The 26,550-nt window shown below is 42.1% G+C and overlaps 1 protein-coding gene across 3 annotated transcripts in view; it reads right to left on the bottom strand.

Annotated features, from left to right (window-relative positions):
• LOC126412774 (UHRF1-binding protein 1) overlaps positions 1 to 26,550 on the bottom strand; it is a 443,324-nt gene that overhangs the window by 134,132 nt on the left and 282,642 nt on the right. For 2 of the 3 annotated variants that reach the window (XM_050082538.1, XM_050082539.1), the window contains exon 15: positions 17,897 to 18,031. In XM_050082538.1, the coding sequence (XP_049938495.1) occupies positions 17,897 to 18,031 (135 nt within the window). Of the gene's footprint in view, positions 1 to 17,528; positions 17,689 to 17,896; positions 18,032 to 26,550 lie in introns of those variants that run through there. The other variant, XM_050082540.1, reaches the window with a different exon arrangement.

Below are 26,550 nucleotides of genomic sequence, written 5' to 3'. Positions count from 1 at the left end.
ACGCGGTTATGGTAAACAGTTCATTCCCCTACTGGGTCAATTCACTACCGACGTGACTTACAAATCACTCACTCGGCCTATTACTTTTATTGTTGTCAGTGATGCGAGCTCAGCTAACCTTTTTGGCCTGGATGCCTTTCAAGCTTTCGGTTTTTCTATCGCTGACACCATACAGTTGGTCTCCGAAGACATTCCCTATCATTGGAATCTTTGATCTCCGACTTTCCAGATATTTTTGAGGAGGACCTGGGGCGTGTTTCAGATTTTGAAGCTCACTTAACATTGAAGGCGTCGGCTCGCCTGCGTTTTCTCCGCGCAAGGCAGATCCCCTTGGCTCTCAACCCTCAGGTAATGGAAGAGCTAGACCGGCTGACAGCTCTAGGGGTCGTTCTTCCCATTTCTTCCAGCGAGTGGGCTTCGCCCCTCGTTATTGTAAGGAAGCCCTCGGAAAAATTACGTCATTGTGGCGATTTCAAGGCCACCATTAATTCCCAATTGGTGGTGGACACCTATCTTTTGCCTCGTGCTGATGAATTGTTCTCCTCTGTGGCGGGAGGCCAATATTTTTCGGAAATAGATCTGTCGGAGGCTTACCATCAGATACCACTTGATGAGGACTCCAAACGGTTGGCGGTCGTCAACACCCCGTTTGGCCTTTACCAATACCAGCGGTTGGCCTTTGGAATATCCAGTGCCCCGGCGATATTCCAGCGTTATCTTGAGCATGTCACGTCGACAATTCCTCATTGTATTAATTACCTGGATGACATAATTGTCACAGGCCGCAGCACGAAGGAACACTTGCACAACCTTCGCACCCTCTTTCTCAAATTCAGGTCTGTGGGCTTGCGTTGCAACCTGCATAAGTCAAACTTCTTTCAACCATCCATTGAGTATGTGGGCTACACCATCTCTCGGCACGGTATCCAGCCACTAGGAAGTTTGGTCCAAGGTATCGTCAAACTTCCTCGGCCCGCTTCGCTGAAAGAATTACAAGCTTTTTTAGGCAAGATACCACCGGTTCATTCCCAGGGCTTCCACCATATCCCACCCCCCGTACTGCCTTCTGCACAAGGGTGTTCCTTTTGATTGGTCGCCTGCATGCGAGCGAGCATTCACCTCGTTGAAGGGCCTCCTCACGTCAGCCCCTTGTTTGGCTACTTTTGATCCCCATAAGCCGTTGGTCCTGGCTACTGATGCTTCGCAGTATGGGGTGGGGGCGGTCCTGGCCCATCGCAATGTAGATGGTTCCGAACAACCACTGGCGTTTGTATCTAAAACGCTTAGTCCCGTGCAGGCCCATTACTCCCAGGTGGAAAAAGAGGCTTTGGCCATTGTCTCCGCTGTTACCAAGTTTCACCCCTTCTTGTATGGCACAAAGTTTCAGTTAATCACTGACCATAAGCCGTTAATATCGTTATTTGGCCCCGCCTCTCAGATTCCGGATAGGGCGGCCCACAGACTACAGCGCTGGGCCTTGTTCCTCTCTAAGTACCATTATGACATTCATTTTCGCCCTACAGGACAACATGCCAATGCCGACGCTCTTTCCCGTCTTCCGGTGGGCCCGGATCCTACGTTCGATCGAGAGGAGATTATGTATTTTCATTTCGATGTGGCGTCCCGCCAAGCAGTTGATGGCTTCCCGATCACTAGTTCTCGAGTTGCCAGGGAAACGGCAGCTGACCCGGTTCTCCGGCAAGTAGTTTGCCTCATTCAGCAGGGGTGGTCATCCCGCCCTCCGGGCCGGGCCTCGGACCCTCTTTGTAATTATTTTCTTCTACGGGACCGCCTCGCGGTCTTGGAAGGCGTTCTCCTTCTGGCTACCGATGATACAGCTCCTCGCGTGGTTGTTCCTGCAAGTTTACGACGGGAGGTCCTCAAGTTATTACATGCGGGGCACTGGGGTGTTTCCCGTACTAAAACCTTGGATTGCAGACATGTGTACTGGCCCGGTATTGACAGAGAAATTGAGCACTTGGTGGCCGCCTGTTCCCAGGGTGCGAGCCAACAAGCATCTCCCAGGGCAGCGTTCTCTTCATGGCCGCCGGCAACCCAAGCATGGGAACGTGTTCACATCGATTTTGCGGGCCCGTTTCTCAACGGTTTTTGGCTCATTGTCATTGATGCTTATTCCCGATTCCCATATGTGGTTCACTGCTCCTCAACCACTTCAGAAGTTGCAATCCAGGCACTAGCAAAAATCTTTTCTGTGGAAGGTCTGCCAATCACCCTGGTCTCGGACATTGGACTGCAGTTTATTTCGCAGACCTTCTAGGATTTTTGTAGGCACTTCGGTATTCGGCACGTTTGCTCTCCCCCCTTCCATACACAATCGAATGGGGAAGCCGAGCGCATGGTGCGCACATATAAGACGCAGATGAAAAAGTATGTGCACGAATTTCCTGCGGAGGAAGCATTGACGTTTTTCTTGATGCCATACCGGACCACACCAATGGGAGAACGCAGCCCCGCAGAGCTCCTCCATGGGCGTCAACCTAGGACTCTGCTGCACATCCTCCGGCCTGGTCCTCGCCAGTCTTCACAAAATGGAGTACCTGGCTTTCCACTGGGTATGTCGGTCTGGGCCCGTGGGTTTTGTCGCAATCCACGTTGGATACCAGCAGTGGTCCTGCGCCGAAATGGCCACCGGCTCTATACCTTGCAGGCGGGGGACTCGGTGGTACGTCATCACCAAAATCAGCTATGTCCACGTTCGGGCACCCACCCTCCGCCCTCTCGGACACCGGCTTCCCCATTGCCGGCACCTGTGTTGGTTTCTGCGATGGTTCTCAGCCTTGGCAGCGTCCAGTAGCTCCAGCACCGGCATCGCCATCGTTCGAGATGCCCCAGCGAGAGCCAGCCCCCCTCGCAGGCCCGGTTTCTCAGGAGGTTGGTTCACCTGTGGTCGTCCCTTCCCCTTCGTCCCCGCCACTGGGTCTTGCCCCTCCTGGGGTGGAACAAGATCTGGAGTTCGACAGCTTGTCGCCCGTTCTGTCCCGGGCTCCGGTTGTGGGACGACGGGGGCCTCTTCGTGTGGGTCACTTCCAGTCGTATTCGAAGGTTCCGGCTCGAGGGTTGGTAGATCCCCTCAACTCCGGCCATCCAATGGATGTGGAGGTCATCATTCCTGCCCGACGCTCCACCTTCCGATGCAGTGGATCACAGTGGCTTCACCCCCTGAAGGAGGAGGAGTGTAGTAGCCACCAGAAAGATCGCGGGAGGCGCACATTGGCACGGCGCGCCACGGACGGTAGTTGCCGCAAGTAGAGTCCCGTCCACCAGAGGGCACGCGAGAATTCGGACGCGGCCTCTGCCGGCATGACAACAACAACAACAATAACAACTCCGGCAGCACGGGCCGTGCCCAGTCAGTTAACATCGGGCATGCCTAGGACACAGTTCCCGGTCTACGCTAAGTGAAGTGCGACGTAAACATGAACAGTGTTACTACACACATGATATAGTAATCTATAATGAAATATTATCGGAAAAATGCAGCAAAGTGATGGAAAGATTGGCAACTTGCTTTGAATGTTCAGAAATGTAAAACTGTGCGCTTTAGAAAGTACAGAACCAAAAACTAAAAAATCAATGAGTCACAAATAGAACTGACAACTTGTACAAATACCTGGATGTAATAACTTGTAGGCTCATGAAATGGAACGATCATATAGGATCAGTCACGGGTAAAGCATGTGGCAAACTTTGGTCCATTGGTAGGATACTGAGAAAATGTAGTCCACAAAGGATATTGCTTACAAAACACTTGTGCATCCCATCTTACAGTACTGAACAGATGCATGGGACTTATACCAAATAGGACTAAAATGGTACATTTAATATAAAAAAAAGAAAACAAAACAAGTTTCTTTAACTTATGGGAGAGCATCATGACAATGCTGAAAAACCTGCTTTGGCAGACACTTTTAGATAAAGTGTGTGCCAATTATCTTGGGAAAGCCTTCTTACAAAGTTGCAGGAACAAGTTTTAAATGGTGAACAGAGGAATATAACAGAGCTCACTATGAATCATTCACTTGGGCATCACAAAGGGAATGTGAAACTAATTGCACATAGCCATTCTTCCCACACTTTGGACATTAATAAAATTGGAAGACAACCTAAAATGTGGTACAATGGGAAGTACCCACTGTTATCCACTTCACAGTGATTTGCACAATGTTTACCTAGATGTTGTATTCTGTCCACTGCTAAGCAATTCTATAGTTATCATTGTCTGCAAAATGCTTAAAATGTATTTTGTCTTGTGTTCAATAAAGTGAGTTATGGTGTTCAATAAAGTGTGTTATGCAGAAACAGTGACAGACAATCTTTGTGGGTGCCACATTTGTCGAATGCTAACCAATAACAGCTGCAAAGACAAATTTTCGACAATTTTTGGAACATTTTAACAGTACAACAGCAGAGAGGTAAAAAAGAAAATAGAAAAAAACTGTCATACTTTTTTCTTCAATATCTATATCTTTTTTTTAACTTCATTCATGAAATCAAGATTATTCCTGTGATGTATTAATATGTACAAAACATTTATATTTTTTGGACATTTCATTCAATACGCCTAATAAGGTGGAAGGTGTCAATTTGACACCACGGTTGTTTCTCTTCTGAATATAAGTAAATAATTCAATAATGAAGCAGCAACATCACTACATCATAGCATGGGCACATTCCAATCTGCCATAGTTTGTACACTGAAGTGCCAAAGAAACTGGTACAGACATTTGTATTCAAATACAGAGATATGTAAACAGGTACAATATGGCACTGGGGTCGGCAATGCCTATGTAAGACAACAGGTGTCTGGCGCAGTTGTTAGATTGGTTACTGTGGCTAAAATGGCAGATTATTTAGATTTAAGTGTGTTTGAAAGTGGTGTTATAGTCGGCACACAATCGATGGGACACAGCATCTCTGAGGTAGCGATGAAGTGGGGATTTTCCTCTACAACCATTTCATGAGTGTACCGTGAATACCAGGAATCTGATAAAACAATAAATCTCCAACATTGCTGCAGCCGGAATAAGATCCGGCAAGAACAGGACCAACAACGACTGAAGAGAATCTTTCAATGTGACAGATTGTGCAACCCTTCTGCAAATTGCTGCAGATTTCAATGCTGGGTCATCAACAAGTGTCAGCGTGTGAACTATTCAATGAAAAATCATTGATATGGGCTTTTGAAGTCAAAGGCCCACTCAGGTACCCTTGATGACTACATGACAAAGCTTTATGCCTCCCCAGGGTCCATCAACACCGATATTGAACTGTTGATGAATGGAAACATGCAGCCTGGTCAGACAAGTCTTGTTTCAAATTGTATAGAGATGATGGGCATGTAAGGGTATGGAGACAACCTCATGAATCCGTGGATCCCGCATGTCAGCAGGGGAATGTTCGAGCTGGTGGAGGCTCTGTAATGGTGTTGGACGTGTGCAGTTGGAGTGATATGGGACTCCTGATACATCTAGATACGATTCTTGACTGTTGACATGTACGTAAGCATCCTGTCTGATCACCTGCACCGATTCACGTCCGTTGTGCATTCCGACAGACTTGGGTAATTACAGCAGGACAATGGGATGCCCCAGATGGCCAGAATTGCTACAGAGTGGCTCCAGGAACACTCTTCTGGGTTTAACACTTCCGCTAACCACCAAACTCCCCAGACATGAACATTACTGAGCATATCTGGGATGCCTTGCAATGTGCTGATCAGAAGAGATCTCCACCCCCTTGTACTCTTACTGATTTGTGGACGGCCTTGCAGGATCCATGGTGTCAATTCCCTCCAACACTACTTCAGACATTAGTAGACGCTATGCTAAGTGGTGCTGTAACTGTTCTGTGTGTTCGCGAGGACCCTACACGACATTGGGCAGGTGTATCAGTTTCTTTGGCTCTTCAGTGTATATCATGTCATTCAGGTAGTATTCTTTGTCCATGAAAGATGATTTTGAACATGTCTCTCCAGTACGGGCTTTCCAATGAAGAAATCTTATGTCTCTTAGAGAAGTCCAGCGAATCAGAGATTGACTTTGCTGATGAATATGTAGATTTTGTACCAGAGGCAAATGAAGATAAAGACACTGTGAAAAAGGAGGGATTGCTTTCGTTTCTGGCAAGTCAGCGACATATAAATTGAAAAGTAGTGGGGCCAATATTGATCCTTGTGGTAGTCCGTCATTTAAATTGTATACCTTGCTTACTTGACCTTTTAGGTGAACTTGGAATTTCCTGTTGGACAGCAAGTCATTGAGTAGTTGTGCAATTCTTTTACATGGAATTATTCTTAAGAACTTAAGAAGCATGCCTTTCTGCCACACTGTATCATATGCTCATGTTAGGTCAATAAACACGGCCACTGTTTTCTTCAGGTCTTCGAAGCCCTTCTCTATGTACGTTGCCAACGCTAGCACTTGATCGCTACAACTGCGGTCTTGTCTGAAGCCAGCCTGTTCTACAGGAATGTGTTTCAGGATAGTTGGTGCAATTCTATTATAGAGTACTCTCTCCAGCAGTTTATAGCAGACACTTAGAAGTGCAATGGGTCTATAGTCTTCAGGATTGTTACCAGATTTTGATGGTTTCAGGATGGCAACTATTTTCGTTTTCTTAAAAAGATTTGGCAGTCTTCCTGTTGCGAGAATTTCATTAAACAGTGCAGTTAGCCACTGCACTGCACCTTGGCCAGCATGTTTAAGGAACTCCGGGTATATACCATCACAACCAGCCGCTTTACCAGATTTCAGAGCATCTAGGGCTGTAACAACTTTGGCTGCAGAGACTTTCTGTGCAAATTTGGAAGGCTGTCCTTGAGACATTTTAGATTTTAGCTCATGTTTTATTTCTTTGGCTTTCTGTTTGTTGTTGTTGCTTGGTGTTCTTGTTATATTAACAATATGGACGAGGACGAGGACACAGATGTTAACCTACATCAATCCTCACCTCATCCACCCATCACAGCAGGCCCAGTTGAATGTCTACATAAAGATGGTCGCTGGAAATGGAACCGAGTGTAAGATTGCCAATTTTTCATCACCTGCAAAAAAAGATTGGCTTTAAACATTATAATGAGAAGAGGTGGTCCCACTATTTCACCAACAGGTAGACAGCTCTGTCATCAGTGCTTTTCAACTTATTTTTTACGAAGCAGTACTAGAGAAATACACAGAATCCAGTCTCAAGAAGTATTAAAAACAATCTGCAGATGGTCTTTGGTCGATTCTTGGAGGCCTACTTTCATTATGAGCATTACCCACTGGACAAATTTCATGAAATTCTCAGATTTCTCCATTTACAACAGAACAGAATGCCCGCCAGCCAACAAATTCGCTCTTGTATCTGAAATTCGGGGAATGTTCATGGAAAACGGTATTCGTTCTTACCATCCTGGAGAAAATATAACTACAGATGAGCAACTATTACCATAAAAACCAAGATACAGGTTCACTCAGCCGATGCCCAACAAACCCAACACATATAGCCTCAAATTTTGGTTTGCTGCTGACTAAGCAACATAATATATATGTAATACTTTCCCCTGCCTTGAAGGAAGAGGTCATACACATTCAGAAGCAATCATTCAGAGAGTACATTGTTCTGCATCCCATGGAGCCATTTCTAAATTGAGGAAGAAATTTGATGATGGACAACTTCTTCACATCTCTTCAATTTGTTACGGAACACAAAAAGAAACCTTCATTAACTGGTGCAATTAGCAAGATTCATTCTGAAATCTCTGATGAGGTAAGGAAGCCAAATGTTAAAATACACTCCACAACCATTCTGCATTAAATTGGCAAACACAGACTGCACCAAGACTGTGTACTATGGAAAAAAAAAATAAAAATGTCATTCCTCTGAGAACACTGCAGCTAAAGTAGCAAGAAGGAAAGAAGAACCTGAAACCATAACATTCCACAATGCAACAAAGTAAGGGGTGAACATAGTTGCAAATGACCTGCAAATATACAACGAGGTTGCATGTACGAGACAGCTGATGCACATTTTCTACATTGTCTTGGATAAGGCAGCAATAGATCATGAGTAATCTACAAAATAGTAACAAACAAGAAAATGGAAAGAAGGAAGGTCATACTTCAGTTGACAAATGGATTCAAGGGAACACAATACCAGGAAGAAGAACAGACAAAAGAAGAGGACATGGGACCAAAATCATCTAGAAAGCAGAAGAAGTGCCAAGTCAGCTTCTGAAAAGACAACAAGACCAGCAACAACTGTGTGAGGTGCCACAAAGCCACGTGCAGAAAATGTGCATGTAAAACAAAATTCACCTGTGCTAACTGTGTCTAGTACACTCTGATGACTTGATTAAGAAGTACAACAAAGATTTGTAGAAAACATGCGAGTACAATATATCCTAAGTGTGTCAAGAAGGTTCTCCAAATAGCTAACATATGAAAGTTTGCAGTTTAGGAAATTTGTTAGCATGAATAATGATGAATCAATAGGATAGTTTCTTGTTGAATTAAATAATGTGAAATAAATATTGTTATAAATCACAAAAAGTTGGGGGTTAACATACATTAAAATATAGGCCTTTGTAAGTCAAATACAAAAATATTTTATGCGGGGTCAAAATGAACCCTTTCCACCTTTTTACAAATGTCAAAAACTCCACCTTCTAAGTGTTAAAAGTATCCAAGTGAAGTTTTATGATCTGTACTGTGTTTGAGACATGGCTGCACCTTTTCATGTCAGAAACAAAACAGCAATCAACACAATACATGAGGTCAGTTTTATCAGTCACACTTGAGGGACAAATTTGCTTACTGGAAAAACAATGAACAAAGAGCACTGACTTAAAAGGAGACTATGGCAAAAAAGAAGGGCATTTTTTTAAACATAAAAATGAGTCTGTCACTACTAGACTAACAATTTTTCATCCTGTTCTCATGTAATTTGAAGGAGTTTTAAGAATGCATTGCAAACCTTATGTTATTTACAGTAATCCAAAAACTGTTCTCAAACCCTCCAAGATGTCACTTTTCTTAGTTGTAAGTAGCAAATATGAGATGTAACCTATTCTACAGTAGTAGGTTCCACAACATATATTACATATATTATTATTACTGCATTAGCAAGATCTAAAAAAATGTAAACCTTGTCATGAAAAAGTATTTCATCGTCCAAATCCATCATTAATAATAAGAACTTCTTTAGCTGAACACATGTTGTAACACATGCTTATCTGTTTCTTGAGAACGAGCACAAAGAATATAAGCGGAGAATATTTCACATCAAGTGCTACTGATATATATCAGAAGTAGTTGAGAGTTCATTATTAAAGTTTGTATGAGATTAGCACCTAATAATGGATGGTATATCCCTGGCATTTGGGAAACAACATAAGTATCAAGAAATTAACAGTATGTTCCATTGTTTTTTGTCAGAACAAGTTCAAAGATGCAACTCAATGAAATATGTTTTTGTGGCTGTTGCCCTACAATAAGATGTTTAACACTTTATTTACAACTATCTAAGCTATCTTCCCTTATTTATTTTTAAATCTTGTCTGCATTTTATATGTTTCTGCCCCACAGACTTTTTTTTTCCAGTGTGTATTGTTCTTTTTTGGTGTATGACACCCGATGTTCAGTGAATAACTTCATACAATTGTTCATCTCTTTTGTGAATGTCAGCTTTGATCATATAGACATATTATAAATTAAAGCCCTTGTGACCTTTTTTTTTTGCCTGTATGTGAAAGCTAATCTCAGGAACTATTATAAGTATTTTGATCTCGTTTTCACTAATAAATTGATTCATTAGGAATGTTGGTGTACATAGTTTATAAGTATTTTGTGCAAATTGGCTGAAATATGATGAATTATAGTCTTCACCACATTTCTATTTCTGTGTGTGAAGGCTAACCTCAGGAATTACTGCAGGGTATTTGATATGGTTTTTACTATCAGACAGACTGATTAATGAGAAAGTTTGTTTATATAATTTATTACTGCTACGCCAGAAAAGTCATAAATCATATCCTTCATACCTTTAATTTGCCACCTTATTTTTCATTTTCCTTTTCCTTCAGTTTTCTGGAATTGCATCCTTAGTTCCCATGAAGCATCAATTTATCTTGTGTTGATGCCGATCTATTCAACTTTAAATAATTCATTTTGTTGTTTCTATTTTTTTCATTCAGTTGTCGAACTACATTCAAATCTGCAGCTTAATAAGTGACCAGCTGGTATACTTCCATCAGAATTTTGATCTCTTGCAAATAAGCTTTGTTTACATACACTGGTGTGCCAGTACCTTACAACCAACACTATATCATAGAGCAGAATGAGTGTAGGTCATTTGGAGAGCACATAACTAACATAAAGGTTATGTTCAAGTTACTGAGGACTGAAAGTATGGTAGGAGGGAAGATAAGAGTTTAATATCCCACCACACAGAAAAAATTCGGAAACTGTGTCATTTAAATGACTTTGAGAAAGGGCAAACTGCAATGGCCTAGATGCTGTTAACTGTGTCACAAAAAATATCAAGGCTTGTTATGTGCTGCTGTCTCTAATATCGATTACAAATTGACGGAATTAGACATCTGTGCTTTGTTAAAGGTTGCTGACTACGGATGGTATCCTATTTTGTAAAGAAGAATATGTGGTAGTCTGATGCACAACTAACAGTGGTGTATAGTGCAAAGAAAAGCTCAAGTGTATTGGAGCATATCACTAACAACATATTGATGTCCAGTTTCATACTGAAACAATGGCATTATCAATTAAAATGCACTGGTGCAAGGACATGGACATGGACCATAAAGTGAAGAAAATGTGAAAGAAGTTGAACAAATGTCCATGGTTGCTATATTATGCTAACAGTGATATTTAGCTGGTCATCCTTGAGACCTGCAACTGTTACAGAATTCTGTATACAAGATCCATTCCAATGCTGACTACTTGTATCACTCCATAGCTGATGTCTTCTCCACTGTAAATCACATTCTGCAGTGGGACATTAACCAGTGCCACAAGATCAGACTCATGCCACAATAATTTGAGGAATTCAAACTGACATTTTTGCCCCAGAATTCATCACATGTCTACAGTATCAAAAAAGATCTGACATGTCATGCAGTGCCGCTGAGAGCAGAATAACTTGTACATAGACATCTATGCACAGTACTGTTAGTCACATTGAGGGTGTTTAAGGTAAGATATTTTTTCTGTAACTTACAAAGTAATGAGGAAAGGAATATTTATTTAGGTTGGTAAACATCAGAAATGTTACTCCTATTGCAGAGTTATTAACATACCGTATTTATTTTGCAGAGAGTTACAGCAACAAATAAAGAAAACATTTATTGTTATTCCATGAGAAAAGTAGGATGGAATAACAACACAAGTATGAAAGTGGAATAGCTGAGTTGAAGATAGACATAACAAAAAGACTATCAAACAAAGCTTTCAGCCAAACAGGCCTTCTTCAGAATAAATGGCATACACAACACACACTCACAGAAATGCCACTTGCTCACAGATGACCACCATATCTGGCTGCCAAGGCCAGTTGTATTCTCTCCCAGTCTGGCCGTGGCAGTCAGAGACTGTGGTCCCGAGTGTGTGAGTTGCATTTGTGTGTGTGTGTGTGTGTGTGTGTGTGTGAATGTCATCATTCTAATGAAGGGCTGTTTGGCCGAAAGCTTTGCTTGGCAGTCTTTTTGTTGTACCTACCTGTGAGTCAGCATCTCTGCTATATGTTGAACAACAGCTATCCCTTTCATAATACTGAACATTTATTTTACTATCATGTAGCTGATGTATTTAATCCAAATCGGTATAAATCAGTTCAAATCAAATTTCTATCTATTTTAGTTAGAGAGCTAGAAATGTTCAAAGTTTTATAAGTGCATGCATGAAACATGCTGTATGTAATTGGTTGTATTAAAATGGATAGTCTGATGGCCGAATACTCATTTATGTGAAGTGTTCAGGTCAGTGCCCATTTTACTGAATGCATAACTTAATGCACTTTCTGAATGACCTGTGGACAAGATGCACTGTTGCTGGTTTCACAGAACTTCCTCAATGCACTGTTTGAAGTCATTTGGGTTGGTTGGTTTACAATTTGGGGGGGAGGGGGGGGGTGTCGAACTGCACGGTCATCAGTCCCTTGTTCCCAAGGGAAAGAAGAAAACAAAGAAGACATACAGCACAATAACAGGAGAAAGGAAGAAGCAGAAGAATGGCAGAAGGACAAAAAACACTACAATGGGCAAAACAGGACAAGAAAACCACAGAGAGATGCAAGAAACTGGGAAAAGAGATTACCATGGCTGGCTGACCATGAGAATAAAAAAGGAGAAGCCAGCCACTCTGCAACACATTAAAACCTCCATCCTAAAAGCCCTAGGGTGCAGGACACAGAGGGACAAAGGACATGTGCTAAAGCTCAGATCAAATGATAAAATCCACCCTCACAAATAAAACGTAAAACTAAAGCTGCTATTGAGGCATTGTTGCCCAACACCGAAGGTAGGGCATTGGGAAAGTTAGAAGTCCACCACAGTGCGGCTCAAAGTGGGCAGTCCAGGAGGAGCTGGACGTCTGTCATTTGGGAGCCACAGCAACACTGAGGTGGATTCTCATGATGGAGCAGGTAATCAATGTATGAGCCGCGTATGGCCAATGCGGAGCCGACAAAGGCCAACTGATTCCCTGTGAGAAGCCCGCAGGGAAGACTTCCACACATTTGCAGTCTCCTTAATGACACACAGTTTGTTGTGCATACTGTTATGCCACTTCACCTCCTAAAGCCGAAAAACCTTGCAGTATAAGACAAAACTGGTCAGTTTCAGAGATGCCCATCCCCAGGAGCAATTTCCACGTAGCCTGTTTGGCCAGTCTGTCAGCAAGTTTGTTGCCTGGGATTCTGATGTGTTCTGGGGTCCACAAACACCACTGAATGACTGGACATTTCCAGAGCACAGATGGACTCCTGGCTGTTCGCTACCAAAGGATGGCGAGGGTAGCACTGTTTGATAGCTTGTGAGCTGCTCAGGGAGTCAGATCAGACAATGAACGACTCATCAGAACAGGAACAGATGTACTGAAGCGCACGAAATATGGCCACAAGCTGTGCAGTGAATACACTGCAGCCAGTGGACACAGAATGCTGTTCAATATGGCCTCTGTGGACATAGGCATAGCCAACATTACCATCAACCATTGAGCCGTTGGTGCAAACAACTTCAGAGTCCTGGAACACATCAAGAATCGATAGGAAGTGACTGTGGAGAGCGGCGGGGTTAATGGAGTCCTTAGGGCCATGCAAAAGGTCCTGACGAAGCTTCGGCCAAGGTGTACTCCATGGAGGTATACGGGAATGGATTTCAAGTAGTGGTGGTAAAGGGAAGGACTCCAGTTCGGAGAGAAGGGAGCACACACGAACCACAATCTTGAGCCCTGATCTGGGCCGCCAATGCGAGAGATGAACTCCTGCTGGTGGGAAAAGGAGACAGTAATTCGGATGCTCAAGATACCTACAAGTATGTGCAACATAACTGGCGAGCAGTTTGCGTACGTTGGACCCACAATGGAGGAACTCCAGCCTCCACCAGAACACTGGTCACCGAACTCATTCTAAAAGCTCCTGTCGCTAGGCGAACGCCACAGTGGTGCACTGGGTTGAGTAAACGCAACACTGAAGGCGGCGCCGAACCGTAAACCAGATTCCCATAGTCAAGGCGGGATTGAACATGGGCTCTGTAGAGATACAGCAGCGTAGAGTGATCTGCACCGCAGGTGGCGTTGCTCAGACACCGGAGAGCATTGAGGTGCTGCCAGCACTACCGATTAAGGTGAGATAGCCAAGTCAATTGGGTGTTGAAAACCAGTCTTAAGAATCGATATACCTCCACTACAGTGAGTGGATCGTCATTAACATAAAGTTCAGGTTCTGGATGAACGATACGACACCGGCAGAAGTGCATGACACATGACTTCGCAGCTGAAAACGTGAAGCTGTGGGTTAGAGCCCATGACTGCACCTTGTGAATGGCTCTCTGTAAGGGCCGCTCAGCAACACCAGTACTGGAGGACCAATACAAAAATGCGGAAGTCATCCGCATACAGAGGAGGGGAGACTGACGGCCCTGCAGCTGCTGCTAGGCTGTTAATGGCCACTAAAAATAGAGATACACTGAATACAGAGCCCTGCGGAACACCACTCTCCTGAATACAGGGGGGTTGGGGGGCTACTATGGGAGGCACCAATTTGGGCACAGAAAGTACGAAGCAATGATGCTCTCTGCAGTTGACACAGATGGGAGGCAGGGCACATTGAGTATTAGGATGGGATGGATATCCACAACCTCGACATGTCATGCTCAGAGGGATGACATATGGCCAAACATCCAGCACTTAAAGCACGGCATTGGGGAAGGGATATATGGCTTGACATCACCTTGACCTGCTTGGGTAATGTGTCACCCTCGAAGGCCAAGATGAAGCAGTGGAAACCTGATTATCCCTTGGATCCTGATCGATGCGCCGGATGAAATGAACTCCTCGGCACTCTAAGTTGGTGTGCAGCTCGTCTTCAGACTGCAAAAGAAGGTCTTTGTGTAATATAATAACCTGGACTATATTTAAGCTCTTATGAGACATTATGGTAATGGAAACATCCCCCAGCTTGTCACAAGAGAGTAATACCCGTGACTGGGCAAAGGATGCGGTTTTTATCAAGACTGACTCTGACCGCATTTTGGACAAGCAATCCACCTCCCCAAACCTGTCCTCTAAATGCTCTACAAAAAACTGAGGCTTCATCGAGACAAAGGATCCCCATCAGCTCTCATACATATGAGGTACTGGGGCAAATAAGGTTCACTGTCATCCTTAGCCTGATGTTCCTCCCATGGTGTGGCCAGGGAGGGGAACGATCTAGGATCATACTTCCTTGCATTGCACTGAGACTTGGAATGCTTAGAGACTGCTGGCATTTGATCACAAGCAAGTGATGACATGGTACACTTCATCGTGTTGTCATCCGCCCTGACGCCACCCACTGCGACCAGGGGCCCTCCCCATGGGTGCCACCCAGCCGTAGCAAAGGCCATCTGGCAGGATGGCCATTGCAGGGAGTCCCGTTGCCCCATGGTGACAGGCATCTAGACTTTGGCATATGTGAGGAGTTAACGGCACAGGCATCAGCAGAGTGATCCCTGTTTAGTCAGGGGGGTACATGGTGGCCCCACCACAACGGATTGGCTACCATGCTGGATATGAGGTGCAAAGAATTCCATGGTCATCGTTGGCGCAGAAAATGACACCGTACAGTGGGTGGAGGAAACCGCACCCAGGAAGGTGTCCTCACTCAAGAGATGGAGGATCAGCAGGACTGCAATGTCACGATGAGCACGTGGGCTAAAGATCTCAATACACGATGGACACGATGCACCATGTAAGGCGCCATTCCCCAATTGGCTCATTCTTCGGTAAAATTTTGAAAAATGGAGGTCAAATACTACAGGGGACCATCACATAAAGGCTGAAAGGAGTGAGACTCCTTTTAGTCGCCTCTTACAACAGGCAGGAATACCTCAGGCCTTTTCTAAATCCCACGCCCACAGGGGGGCAGTCATTTGGGGTTATGGGTTCGGTGACAAACAATTTTATAGATATACTCACCAAAAGGAAGGAAGGATGAAAGATTAGGGTTTAATGTCCCAATGACATCACGGTCATCAGAGATGGAGCACAAGCTTGGATAGTTTTAAGGACAGGTTAGAAAATTGGGTATGGCCTATCAAAGGAACCAATCCAGTATTTGCCTAGGGCATTTTGGGGAAATCACAGAAAACCTAAATCAGGATGGGCGGATGCAGGTTTCAACTGCAATCCTCCTGAATGCAAGTCAAGTGCGCTAACTGATGCACGACCTTGCTCAGTCCCACCACAAGACATCAGTATTAAACCAACCAACCGTATGGGTCACTCCACCCTAACCAGCTTCCATGAAATCAATTGTTGAGTTCTCATGTCATACACAGAGTGGGCTGGATAACCACTGACCTGTATCTACGTACAGCCTCTAATGTCTAGACTGACATTTTCAAGAAAAACACCTAAACTGTCAATGATAAAAGCTTGATACATTTCACCAGGGTAATTAGTGTGAACTGATTATTTCATTTCCATGCCACATACTGACAGACTACCTTCTTTGAAAATCAACACAAAGTGCCCACCTATGAATTTCTGTGGCCAATAATACACATTATGACAGTACATGGCACCATAATATGTGAACTTGGATTAATAAGAGAACATAAACTATGTAACGTGTACAGAGTGGAATTATTCATGACACATTTGCAGACAGTTGCTCTCCAATTCCAACTGTTCCCACACAGCTGCTGTGTAATGCTGTGTAAGTGACAGAAGGTATGTGCAAAACTTGTGACCATGTACTGTTCATCACACAGACGTAAGACTGATAACAGTGACTGCAGCAGTTTCTATTAAGGTGACATGAGGACCATTGTTTATTGCATCCAGAACCAAACACTTCCATATCCTTTCTTCTTACGATCTTCATTTACTGTCATGTCTTCTCAAACTTCACATTTCTTGAAGTTGATGCCAACACACAAGAATGTGATGGCAGATGGAGTTTTTGTTGGATGTGTATGCCATGTTTATTCCATGTCACACTGGACCTTGTCATTTGTGCATTCCAACTTACCTTATATACAGGAGTGTAATGATACATTCTACAATCTAACCAAACATGACACCCCATTGAGGAAAGCTTTTGTTGTTCTATGATACTAGCAACTCTAAATCCAGTCTGCAGGTCATTTAGAAGGTGAACTGAGTAGTGCATACATGAATAGGGGCACTCATCTGAACACTTTGCTACCAAACATCCATCTGCAACCAACCAATTATGTACATCACGTTGCATCCAGATTTAAAACGTTGAATGATTCTAGCTGACTTTCTAAAACTGATAGAAATTTCACTGAAATGGATTTGTACATAGGTGGTTGAAATATATCAACATGATAGGAAAAAATAGGTTTCTAAAAAAAAAAAAAAAACAACTCATTACAGAATCTCTGGAAAGTAACTAAATAAACTATGTTTCATACTCTGCAGAAAGAATAAATTTTATTTAAGTTTACCCAAAAAATAAGTGACCTTTTCACTTATTGTTTTGTAGGTTAAAGAGAAAAAACATCTCATTTGAAACAACCTGTATCAACTTATTGGAGGTAGTGATGCACACTGGGTCTGTGGTTCTAGCATCAAATAGTGAATCCTCCGCAATGAAAGTCTGTTGCTATTCACTGACTTACATCTTAATTTGGAAATTCACTAAAGACACTATTTAATATTTCTTTCATTATTTACTCATTTTTAAACATTACACTAACAAAATGTAAGAACAGTCAATCAAAACTATGATGTCAGTTACTTACATGACTTCTACCAAGCAGAAACAAATTTAATGGTGTAGTGGCAATTACTAAATACAAAATGTACAGCTACATTATTAAAATGGTGTGAAACCCTCTCAAGCATATCAAATTAATTTTTACTTCTCACTTTTATTATTTTCTGTGAAAACAGCAGGTACTGGAATATATTCCCTAAATGGAAACCAAATGGTCTTGCCTTCAATCTGAAAAATGTATATTAGTTTAAAATAAGAATACTTGTGGCAACTGCATTACACACATGTCACGTTTCAGCCTTATGTCAAGAGCATTGTTCAAGGCACTGCAACATGTTATAAGTAATATTTTTCTAAGTAAAATCCATATGTTGGAGAGTTCACAGACAAAGAAAAATGGCAAAAGGATGTGTAGTAACTCAGTTTCACCAATTACCTGAAACTCATCAATCGGAATAGCTCCACATTCATCTGTCACAATCCTGGCTATCTGCAACTTTAATACTGAGTGGAATCCCTCCGACTGCTGGATCACTGCTACCTGGCCACACTTGATTGTAGCCAAGGATACCTAGTAAACGTGTACACAGTTACACATTAATAACAGAACTATGAAATTAATGGTCTGAAATTAACACAGAAAAATAAGAAAAACATAGTATACAATTCAAGTAAGTACATTAATAATCTCTTCATGTAACACATCAAAATGCCTTCTTGTGAAAACATTTTAATTTACAATTTAAATGAAATCATTTGCTTTCCTATGTTGTTTCTGTTTGACAGAGGATATACTATTATTAAAATGAACACCTGTTAAATTAGGACCACAAACTTTGGTTGAAAATATGCTTTCTGCTCCTACAGTGATTGCTCCCTTGTTGAGACCAATGTAGGCACAATTTACACCAATGATAGGCAGAAAGGATTTTAAACCCATGTTGAACAACTTCAACTGATGCTCCCAAACCATATCCACTTATTGTGGCATAATGCAATTACTTACCAAGAGAAGCCGAGACACAAGATATAATTCCTAAAACACTGACAATTCCCAAGAATTAGAAGCTTTCACTCAGTTAATACTAGGCAGAAATCCAATCTGCATTTGGATCGGACTTCCTTAACTCTTGTGCAGAATGGTGTGCAGTATACTGCTGCATCCATTTTCAATAAGCTACCACAAGAATTCAAAAATCTTAGCAGTATTCCATGCACTTTCAAATCCAAACTGAAGAATTTTCTCAAGGGTGTCTCCTTCTATTCTGTTGAGGAGTTTCTTGAAAAATTAAGCTGACTGCTGTGTTATATTGTTGATTGCATTTACTTAGACTTATGTCTTGACTTTTTTTGGGTTCATAAAAATTTTATTTTGTGTGTTATTACTCTTATGTTGTAATTTCACGTACTGACACGTTCCATGAACTTGGAGATATGCTCCTCAATTTGGTCCTACGGAACTAGGCATGTGAATAAATAAATACAATAAAGCAAAGATAAAAAAGCAACACATTTAGAAGTATCCTCCAGTGGCTTCCCTGGTGATCCAAACTGAAGAGCACAACATATTTGTCGGTTAATATAACCATTCTGCTTAAAAGCAACCTTAAGGTGGTCCAATTCATGTACAAAATTTTCTGAGTTCGAAATGGCATAGGCTCTTCTCACCAAAGCGTGCAACCCCTGTGCGTTGATGTTGCCTGAAGATAATGATCAGCATGCATGTGTTTGAGATATACACTATGCCTCAAAATTCCATCACCATTTCTGTGAATCAAAACATGAAGAAAAGGTAGTTTGCCATTCTTTTCCACTTTCATCATAATTTTGATACAAGGACGGAAACAATTAAAATGATCAAAAGAATGATTCAAAGTATCAATCTCATCAGGCCAAATTATAAAAAAAACAGGTGGGCCTAAGAAACAAAATACTGAGCACCATGTCTTCAAAGTCTTCCATAAAAAGATGGTTCAAATGGCTTTAAGCACTACGGAACTTAACAATCTGAGGTCATCAGTCCCCTAGACTTAGAACTACTTACACCTAACTAACCTAAGGACACCACACACATCATGCCCAAGGCAGGATTCGAACCTGCGACCATAGCAGCAGCACGGTTCTGGCCTGAAGCACCTAGAACTGCTCAGCCACAGCGGCTGGCTCCATAAAAAGATTGGTGACTATGGGACAAGGGCGGGGGAGGGGGGGGGGGGGGGGAGGGGGGGGGGTGGTTCCCATAACCACACTGTCAGTTTGCTCAAAATACGTTGATGTTACCAGATGATGACATAACTTATATATATCATCGTCAAGTTTCTTACCAGCAGGGGCTTCCGGAGGAACCCGGGTGAAAAGTGACACGACATCGAAACTAACAAGCAAGTTTGAAGGGTCACTGCACAAAGACATCAACTTCTGGATAAATTCCACTCCAGGGTGAAGGTTTTTAATGAATGTGATCTTCACATTTTCCAGTGTGGGGGCTGTGGACAGAAGCTGCGTATTTGACCAAATTGCTGATGCGAGCACCGAGATTGCTAACAATTGCACAAAGAGGAATCCCTTGCTTGTGAACCTTGGGTAAACCATATAATCCTGGGGGAACTGCAGCTTCAGGGTGAAGGTTTTTAATCACTTCGTCAGGAAAGGAGCTCTTCTTGAGAAGTGAAAGAGTCTTCCATTTTATTCGTTCCAGAAGATTATTATTTCGTCTTCAAAATGCCAAGTCCTACAATAAAATGTCCATTTTAGACATATAATCTCAACATGAGAGAAGAGCTGTGACACTGCCTTTGTCAGCTGGAAGAAAAAGTAAATCCGGATCTTCTCTCATGAACCGGAGGACAGACCTTTCACAAGATGAAACATTGTTCCATGGGGCTGGTGCTCAATGAAGGTTTCTTGTGTCTGGTCCTCAGGAATGCAGGATACAGCTTGCTCAAGTACACAAATGAAATCAATAGTAGAAACACTCCTCAGTGTTGGCGTAAATTTTAAACCTTTCTCAAAGACTGATAACATACCATCATCCAGATCCCTTTTAGTGATATTAATCACAATCCATTAACAGCTGTCATCATCAGATATAGTGGACTGAGTACAAAGTCATTAAAACTTAGAAGACAGTTTATTGACAGCTCTCCTCTGCTCCGAGTGTGAAAATGCCCAGGCAGAACTATCCATTCCCACGATGTGGCCGACAGCCAAGATGAAATCTACAAATGCAAATAATGTACATCTTCCGACATAAAATCCAGTTGTCTATGGTAAAACAAATGTGTTCATATACTAGAGTAAAACTGGCATGCTCCTTAATCTTATTAGCCACTTTTACATCAACGTAATGGGCAATTCTAGTAAATGAAGGTTTAGTATCTTCACTAAGCGACCTTAGTATAAACACAAGTGTACTCAGAAGCTTTCCTTTCTTCTTACAAAGTTTATCAAACGATTGTCTGTAAAGGATCTTGATGTTATTACACAGACTTTCCTGGCATAATGGCTGACGATACTCTTCTCAGGTATGCGGCTGAGTAATGTAGTCATCTTGACACAATATTTCAACAGAAATAACACTTCATTGAACACCAGTCCCATGGAGGAATGTTTCATTTTGTGAAATGGCAGACACCTGGTCCATGAGAGATGATTAGGATTTACTCAATGTTCCAGCTTGCAAAGGCAATGCCACAGTTCTTCTCTCACATGGAGATTATTTGGCTAAAATGGATCTTTTATTGTAGGACTCAGCATTTCGAAGATCACATAATGATCTTTCAGAACAAATAAAACATAAGATTCTTTCACTTCTCAAGAAGAGCTCCTTTCCTGATGGGGCGATAAAACATTTTAGCCTAAAGCTCTGTTCCCCCCAAGATTATATGATTTAACTAAGGTTCACAAACATGAGATTCCTCTACATCTAATTGTCAGCAATCTGGGTGCTCCTACCTACAATTTGCCCAAATATTTAGCTTCTGACCTCAGCCTCCCGCATTGGAACATGTAAACATCTCATTTCCAATTCAGTGGAATTTATCCAGCAGTTGAAGTCTTTGTTCTTTGGTCTTTCAGCCTTCCTTGTCAGTTTTGATGTTACTTCTACCTGTGTTCCTATGGAAGAGTCAGTGTGGATAACTGGTGTCATGTGCTGACATTGATGCATTTCTAATTCAGTGATATATATTTTGAGCAAACTGCCAGAGTGGCTATGGGTAGCACCCTTTCCACATAGTTGCCAATCGTTTTACGAAAGACTTTGAAGACATGGTGCTCAGGAGTTTGTTCATTAAACACACCTGTTTTTGGAGATAAGTTGATGATGCTTTTTAAGGTTTGGCCTGATGGGGCTGATACTTTTTTTTTTTTAATTGTCTCCATCCTAGCATGAAAATTATGATGGAAGTTGCAAATAATGGCAAACTACCTTTCCTTCATGTTATTGTTTACAGAAACAATGATCGGACTTTGAGGCACAGTGTATATTGTAAACCTATGCATACTGACCCTTATTTTCATGGACCAGCTGTCATCCACCACACCAATGCACTGCGGTCATGTGTACATGCCTATGGCATTTCTGACACAGAAAATTTGATAACAAGAATTGAACCATATTAAAGTTGTTTTTAAGCAAAAAGGTCATAGTGATCGACAAATATGCTAAGCTCTTCAATTTGAACCATGGAGGAAACCACTGGAGGGTACTTGTAAATCTGTTGCTTTTTTAACTTTTGCTAAAAGTATATTCTCGAAAATATGTATATAGGAGACTCCAATTCTGTTGGAAACTCAGTTCCACAGGGACAGTGCATCTGCATACTCACTCGGAGATGGTGGTTAGTTGGTCCATTTAAATATGGCCTCAAGATGACTGCCAGTGTCGGTTGGTCACTGCCAGTGAGCTCCCTGCCGCCATTCGATAAGCAGCAGACGGCAGCAAGTCGTACTCTGAGCTCACTTATTTGTTTCATAGTTTAATTCTTAATTTCTTTGCATGTTTTTGGGTACTTGCATAGTTTAACTCACAAATTTTAGGTGTATTATAGTATTTAAGAACGTAGCATAGCATTTTCGTACCTGGATAGTGTAAATTCGCACAGTCATCAGTCATCTATTTGTTTTGAATGGCTTGTGAGATAAAAAAGAGAAAAAAAATTGTTAGGGATGGATAGGGACTGCGCCTGTTGTGTACAGATCCGGGGGAATTGGCCACCGTCCATAAACAGCTGGAAGCTGTGTTGGGCGTGGTCAACAGGCTCCAGGCTGTTGCCTTGGGCCGCAGTGACATTGGGACACCCGAGGCGTGCGCTTTGGTGCCTCTGGAACCTATAGCATCGCCTGGGATCTCTGATGCCGCTGCACCCTTGGATTCGGACATCCCTGTTGGTCGACACTTGCCTGACGGTGATTGGCGAACCATGGTGGGGTCACGAATCCCTGGGTGGAAGGCAAAAGTTGGCGCTGGCCGCAGGGCTGTATCCTTATGCCTCCGTAACAGGTCTGAGGTACTGCCCACTGCTGAAAGTACTTCTGAGCCAGCAAGGGCAGCCTTGCCTGTTGTGGCAGTGGCTGGTCTTCCTGAGAGGTCCTGACAAGCACAGAGAGTGGGATTACTTGTCATTGGGAGATCCAATGTTAGGCAGGTGATGGAGCCCATTAGGGATATGGTAGCTAAGGACAGGAAGTAAGCCAATGTTCACTCCGTGTGCATACCGGGGCGTGCCATCCAAGATGTGGAAAGGGCCTTCCGGGGTGCAGCCAACTGTAGGTGGTGGCTCATGTCAGCACTAATAATGTGTATCGCTATGGATCGGAAGATATTCTCTCTGGTTTCTGGTGGCTATCTGAGTTGGTGAAGACTGCCATTCTTGCTAGCAAGATGAAGAGGCTCAGACGGTTCTGTGACCATGTAGGCTGCAGGTTCCTAAACTTGTGCCATAGGGTGGTGGGGTTTCGGGTTCTGCTAAATAGGTCAGGTATCCACTACACACAGGACATGGGTAGCAGGGGCTCTGTGGTGTGGACTGGGCGGTTTTTTAGGTTAGACAGTTCCGGGAAAGATCAAAAAGGGCTCAAGTCTCAAAGGGTACAGGGCAAAGAAACAACGAGAATCGACCAAGCAACAGTCGGTATTGTATTTGTAAATTGTCAAAGCTGTGTTGGAAAAGTACCAGAGCTTCAAGTGCTAATAGAAAGCACGGAAACTGAAATCATTATAGGAACAAAGAGTTGACTAAGGCTAGAAATAAATTCTGCCGAAGTTTTTACAGAGGCGCAAATCATGTTCAGAAAGGATGGATTAAATAAAGTAGGTGGTTGTGTGTTTGTTGATAGTAGTTTATCTTGTAGTGAAGTTGAAACAGGTAGTTACTGCGAATTACTGTGGGTAGAGGTTATACTCAACAGCCGTACCAAAATAATAATTGGCTCCGTCTACCAAGCCCCTGATACAATAGCTGAATGCTTCAAAGAAAACTTGAATCTCATTACAAATAAGTACCCCACTCATACAGTTATAATTGGTGAGGACTTCAATCTACCCTCAATTTGTTGGCAAAAATACATGTTCAAAGCCGGTGGTAGACAGAAAACCTCTTCTGAAATTGTACTAAATGCTTTCTCTGAGAATTACTTTGAACAATCACTTCATGAGCCCACACAAATTGTAAATGGTTGTGAAAATTCACTTGACCTCTTAGCCATAAATAATCCTGATCTAATAGAGAGCGTCATCACGGATACACGGATTAGTGAACACAAGGTCACTGTAGTGAGGTTCAAAACCATATCAACCAAAACCACTAAATATAACTGCAAAATATATCTATTTAAAGCAGCAGATAAAAATTCACTTGATGCCCTCCTAAGAGACAGTCTCCATTCCTTCCAAGCTAATTATGTAAGTGTAGGCCAGATATGGGTCAAATTCAAAGATACAGTATCAACAGCAATAGATAGATTCATACCGCTTAAGTTAATAAGAGACAGGACTTATCCACCATGGAACACAAAACACATCAGAACACTGTTGCAGAAGCAACAAAAAAGCATGCCAAATTCAGAAGGACACAAAATGTCCAAGACTGGCTAAGTTTCACGGAAGCTCAAAATTTAGTGCGGACGTCAATGTGAGATGCTTTTAATAGTTTCCACAATGAAATATTGTCTCAAAATATGGTAGAAAACCCAAAGAGATTCTGATCATAAGTAAAGTACAATAGTGGCAAAAAACAGTCAATACCGCCACTGTGCAATAGCGATGGAAATGCTACTGATGATGGTGCCACTAAAGCGGAGTTACTAAATACAGTTTTCTGTAATTCCTTCACGAAAGAAGACGAAGTAAATATTCCAGAATTCGAAACCAGAACAGCTGTTAGCATGAGTGACGTAGAAGTAGATATCTTAGGTGTTGCGAAACAACTCAAATCACTTAAGAAAGGCAAGTCTTCAGGTCCAAATGGTATACCAATCAGGTTCCTCTCAGAGTATGCAGACACAATAGTGCCTTTCTTAGCAATCGCATACAACCTCTCACTTGACAAAAGGTCTGAAAGTAGCACAGGTCACACCAAAATTCAAGAAAGGAAATAGGAGTAACCCATTGAATTACAGACCCATATCACTGACCTCAATTTGCAGTATGATTTTGGAACATATACTATACTCGAACATTATGAATCACCTTGAAGAAAATGACTTATTGATACACAACCAACACGGATTAATAAAATATCATTCTTGTGCAACACAGCTAGCTCTTTATTCCCATGAAGTAATGAATGCTATTGACAAGGGATCTCAGATCGATTCCATATTCCTAGATTTCCAGAAGGCTTTTGATACAGTTCCTCACAAGTGACTATAAATCAAATTGCATGCATATGGAGTATCGTCTCAGTTGTGTGATTGAATTCATGATTTCCTCTCAGAGAGGTCACAGTTCGTAATGATAGACGGTAAATCATCGAGTAGAACACAAGTGATATCTGGCGTTCCGCAAGGTAGAGTCATAGGCCTCTGCTGTTCCTAATCTATATAAATGATCTAGGGTGATAATCTGAGCAGCCTCCTTAGACGGTTTGCAGATGACACTGTAATTTACTGTCTAGTACAATCATCAGATGATCAATTCCAATTACAAAATGATCTAGAGAGAATTTCTGTAAGGTGCGGAAAGTGGCAATTAGCACAAAACAAAGAAAAGTGTGAGGTCATCCACATGGGTACTAAAAGAAATCAGATAAATTCTGGGTATATGATAAATCGCACAAATCTAAGGGCTGTCAATTCGACTAAATACCTAGGAATTACAATTACGAGCAACTTAAATTGGAAAGACCACATAGATAATATTGTTGGGAGGGCGAAACAAAGACTGTGTTTTGTTGGCAGAACACTTAGAGGATGCAACAATCCAACTAAAGAGACAGCCTACATTACACTTGTCCATCCTCTGATGGAATATTGCTGCGTGGTATGGGATCCTTACCAGGTAGGATTGATGGAGGACATCGAAAAAGTGCAAAGAAGGGCAGCTCGTTCCGTGTTATCACACAACAGGTGCGAGAGTGTCACTCATATGATATGCGAGTTGGGGTGGCAGTCACGGGAACAAAGGTGATTTTCTTTGGGGTAAGATCTATTTACGAAATTTCAATCAACAACTTTCTCTTCCGAATGCGTAAATATTTTGTTGACACCCACCTACGTAGGGAGAAATGATCATCATAATAAAATAAGAGAAATCGGAGTTCGAACGGAAAGATTTTGGTGTTCCTTTTTCCCAAGCACCATTCAAGAGTGGAATGGTAGAGTAGTAGTATGAAAATGGTTTGATGAACCCTCTGCCAGGCACTTAAGTGTGAATTGCAGAGTAACCATGTAGATGTAGATGTAGATGTACATTATCCAGATACATACCTCAGAAGAGTACCATAAATGACAACTGTCAAATGGGGTGAAATTTGGTCTATTAGACCAACTTCAACTTGAATTATCTTTTATGTGGTAATTGTGGATTGGTTGTAATTCCAGGGTGGCTATAACTGATCCCAAAACGTATCAATAATTGAAAAATAAATC

This window comes from Schistocerca serialis, chromosome 7, assembly GCF_023864345.2.
Source record: "Schistocerca serialis cubense isolate TAMUIC-IGC-003099 chromosome 7, iqSchSeri2.2, whole genome shotgun sequence".
In the NCBI taxonomy this organism is placed as follows: domain Eukaryota; kingdom Metazoa; phylum Arthropoda; class Insecta; order Orthoptera; family Acrididae; genus Schistocerca; species Schistocerca serialis.
This window is presented reverse-complemented; position numbering and strand designations above follow the sequence as displayed.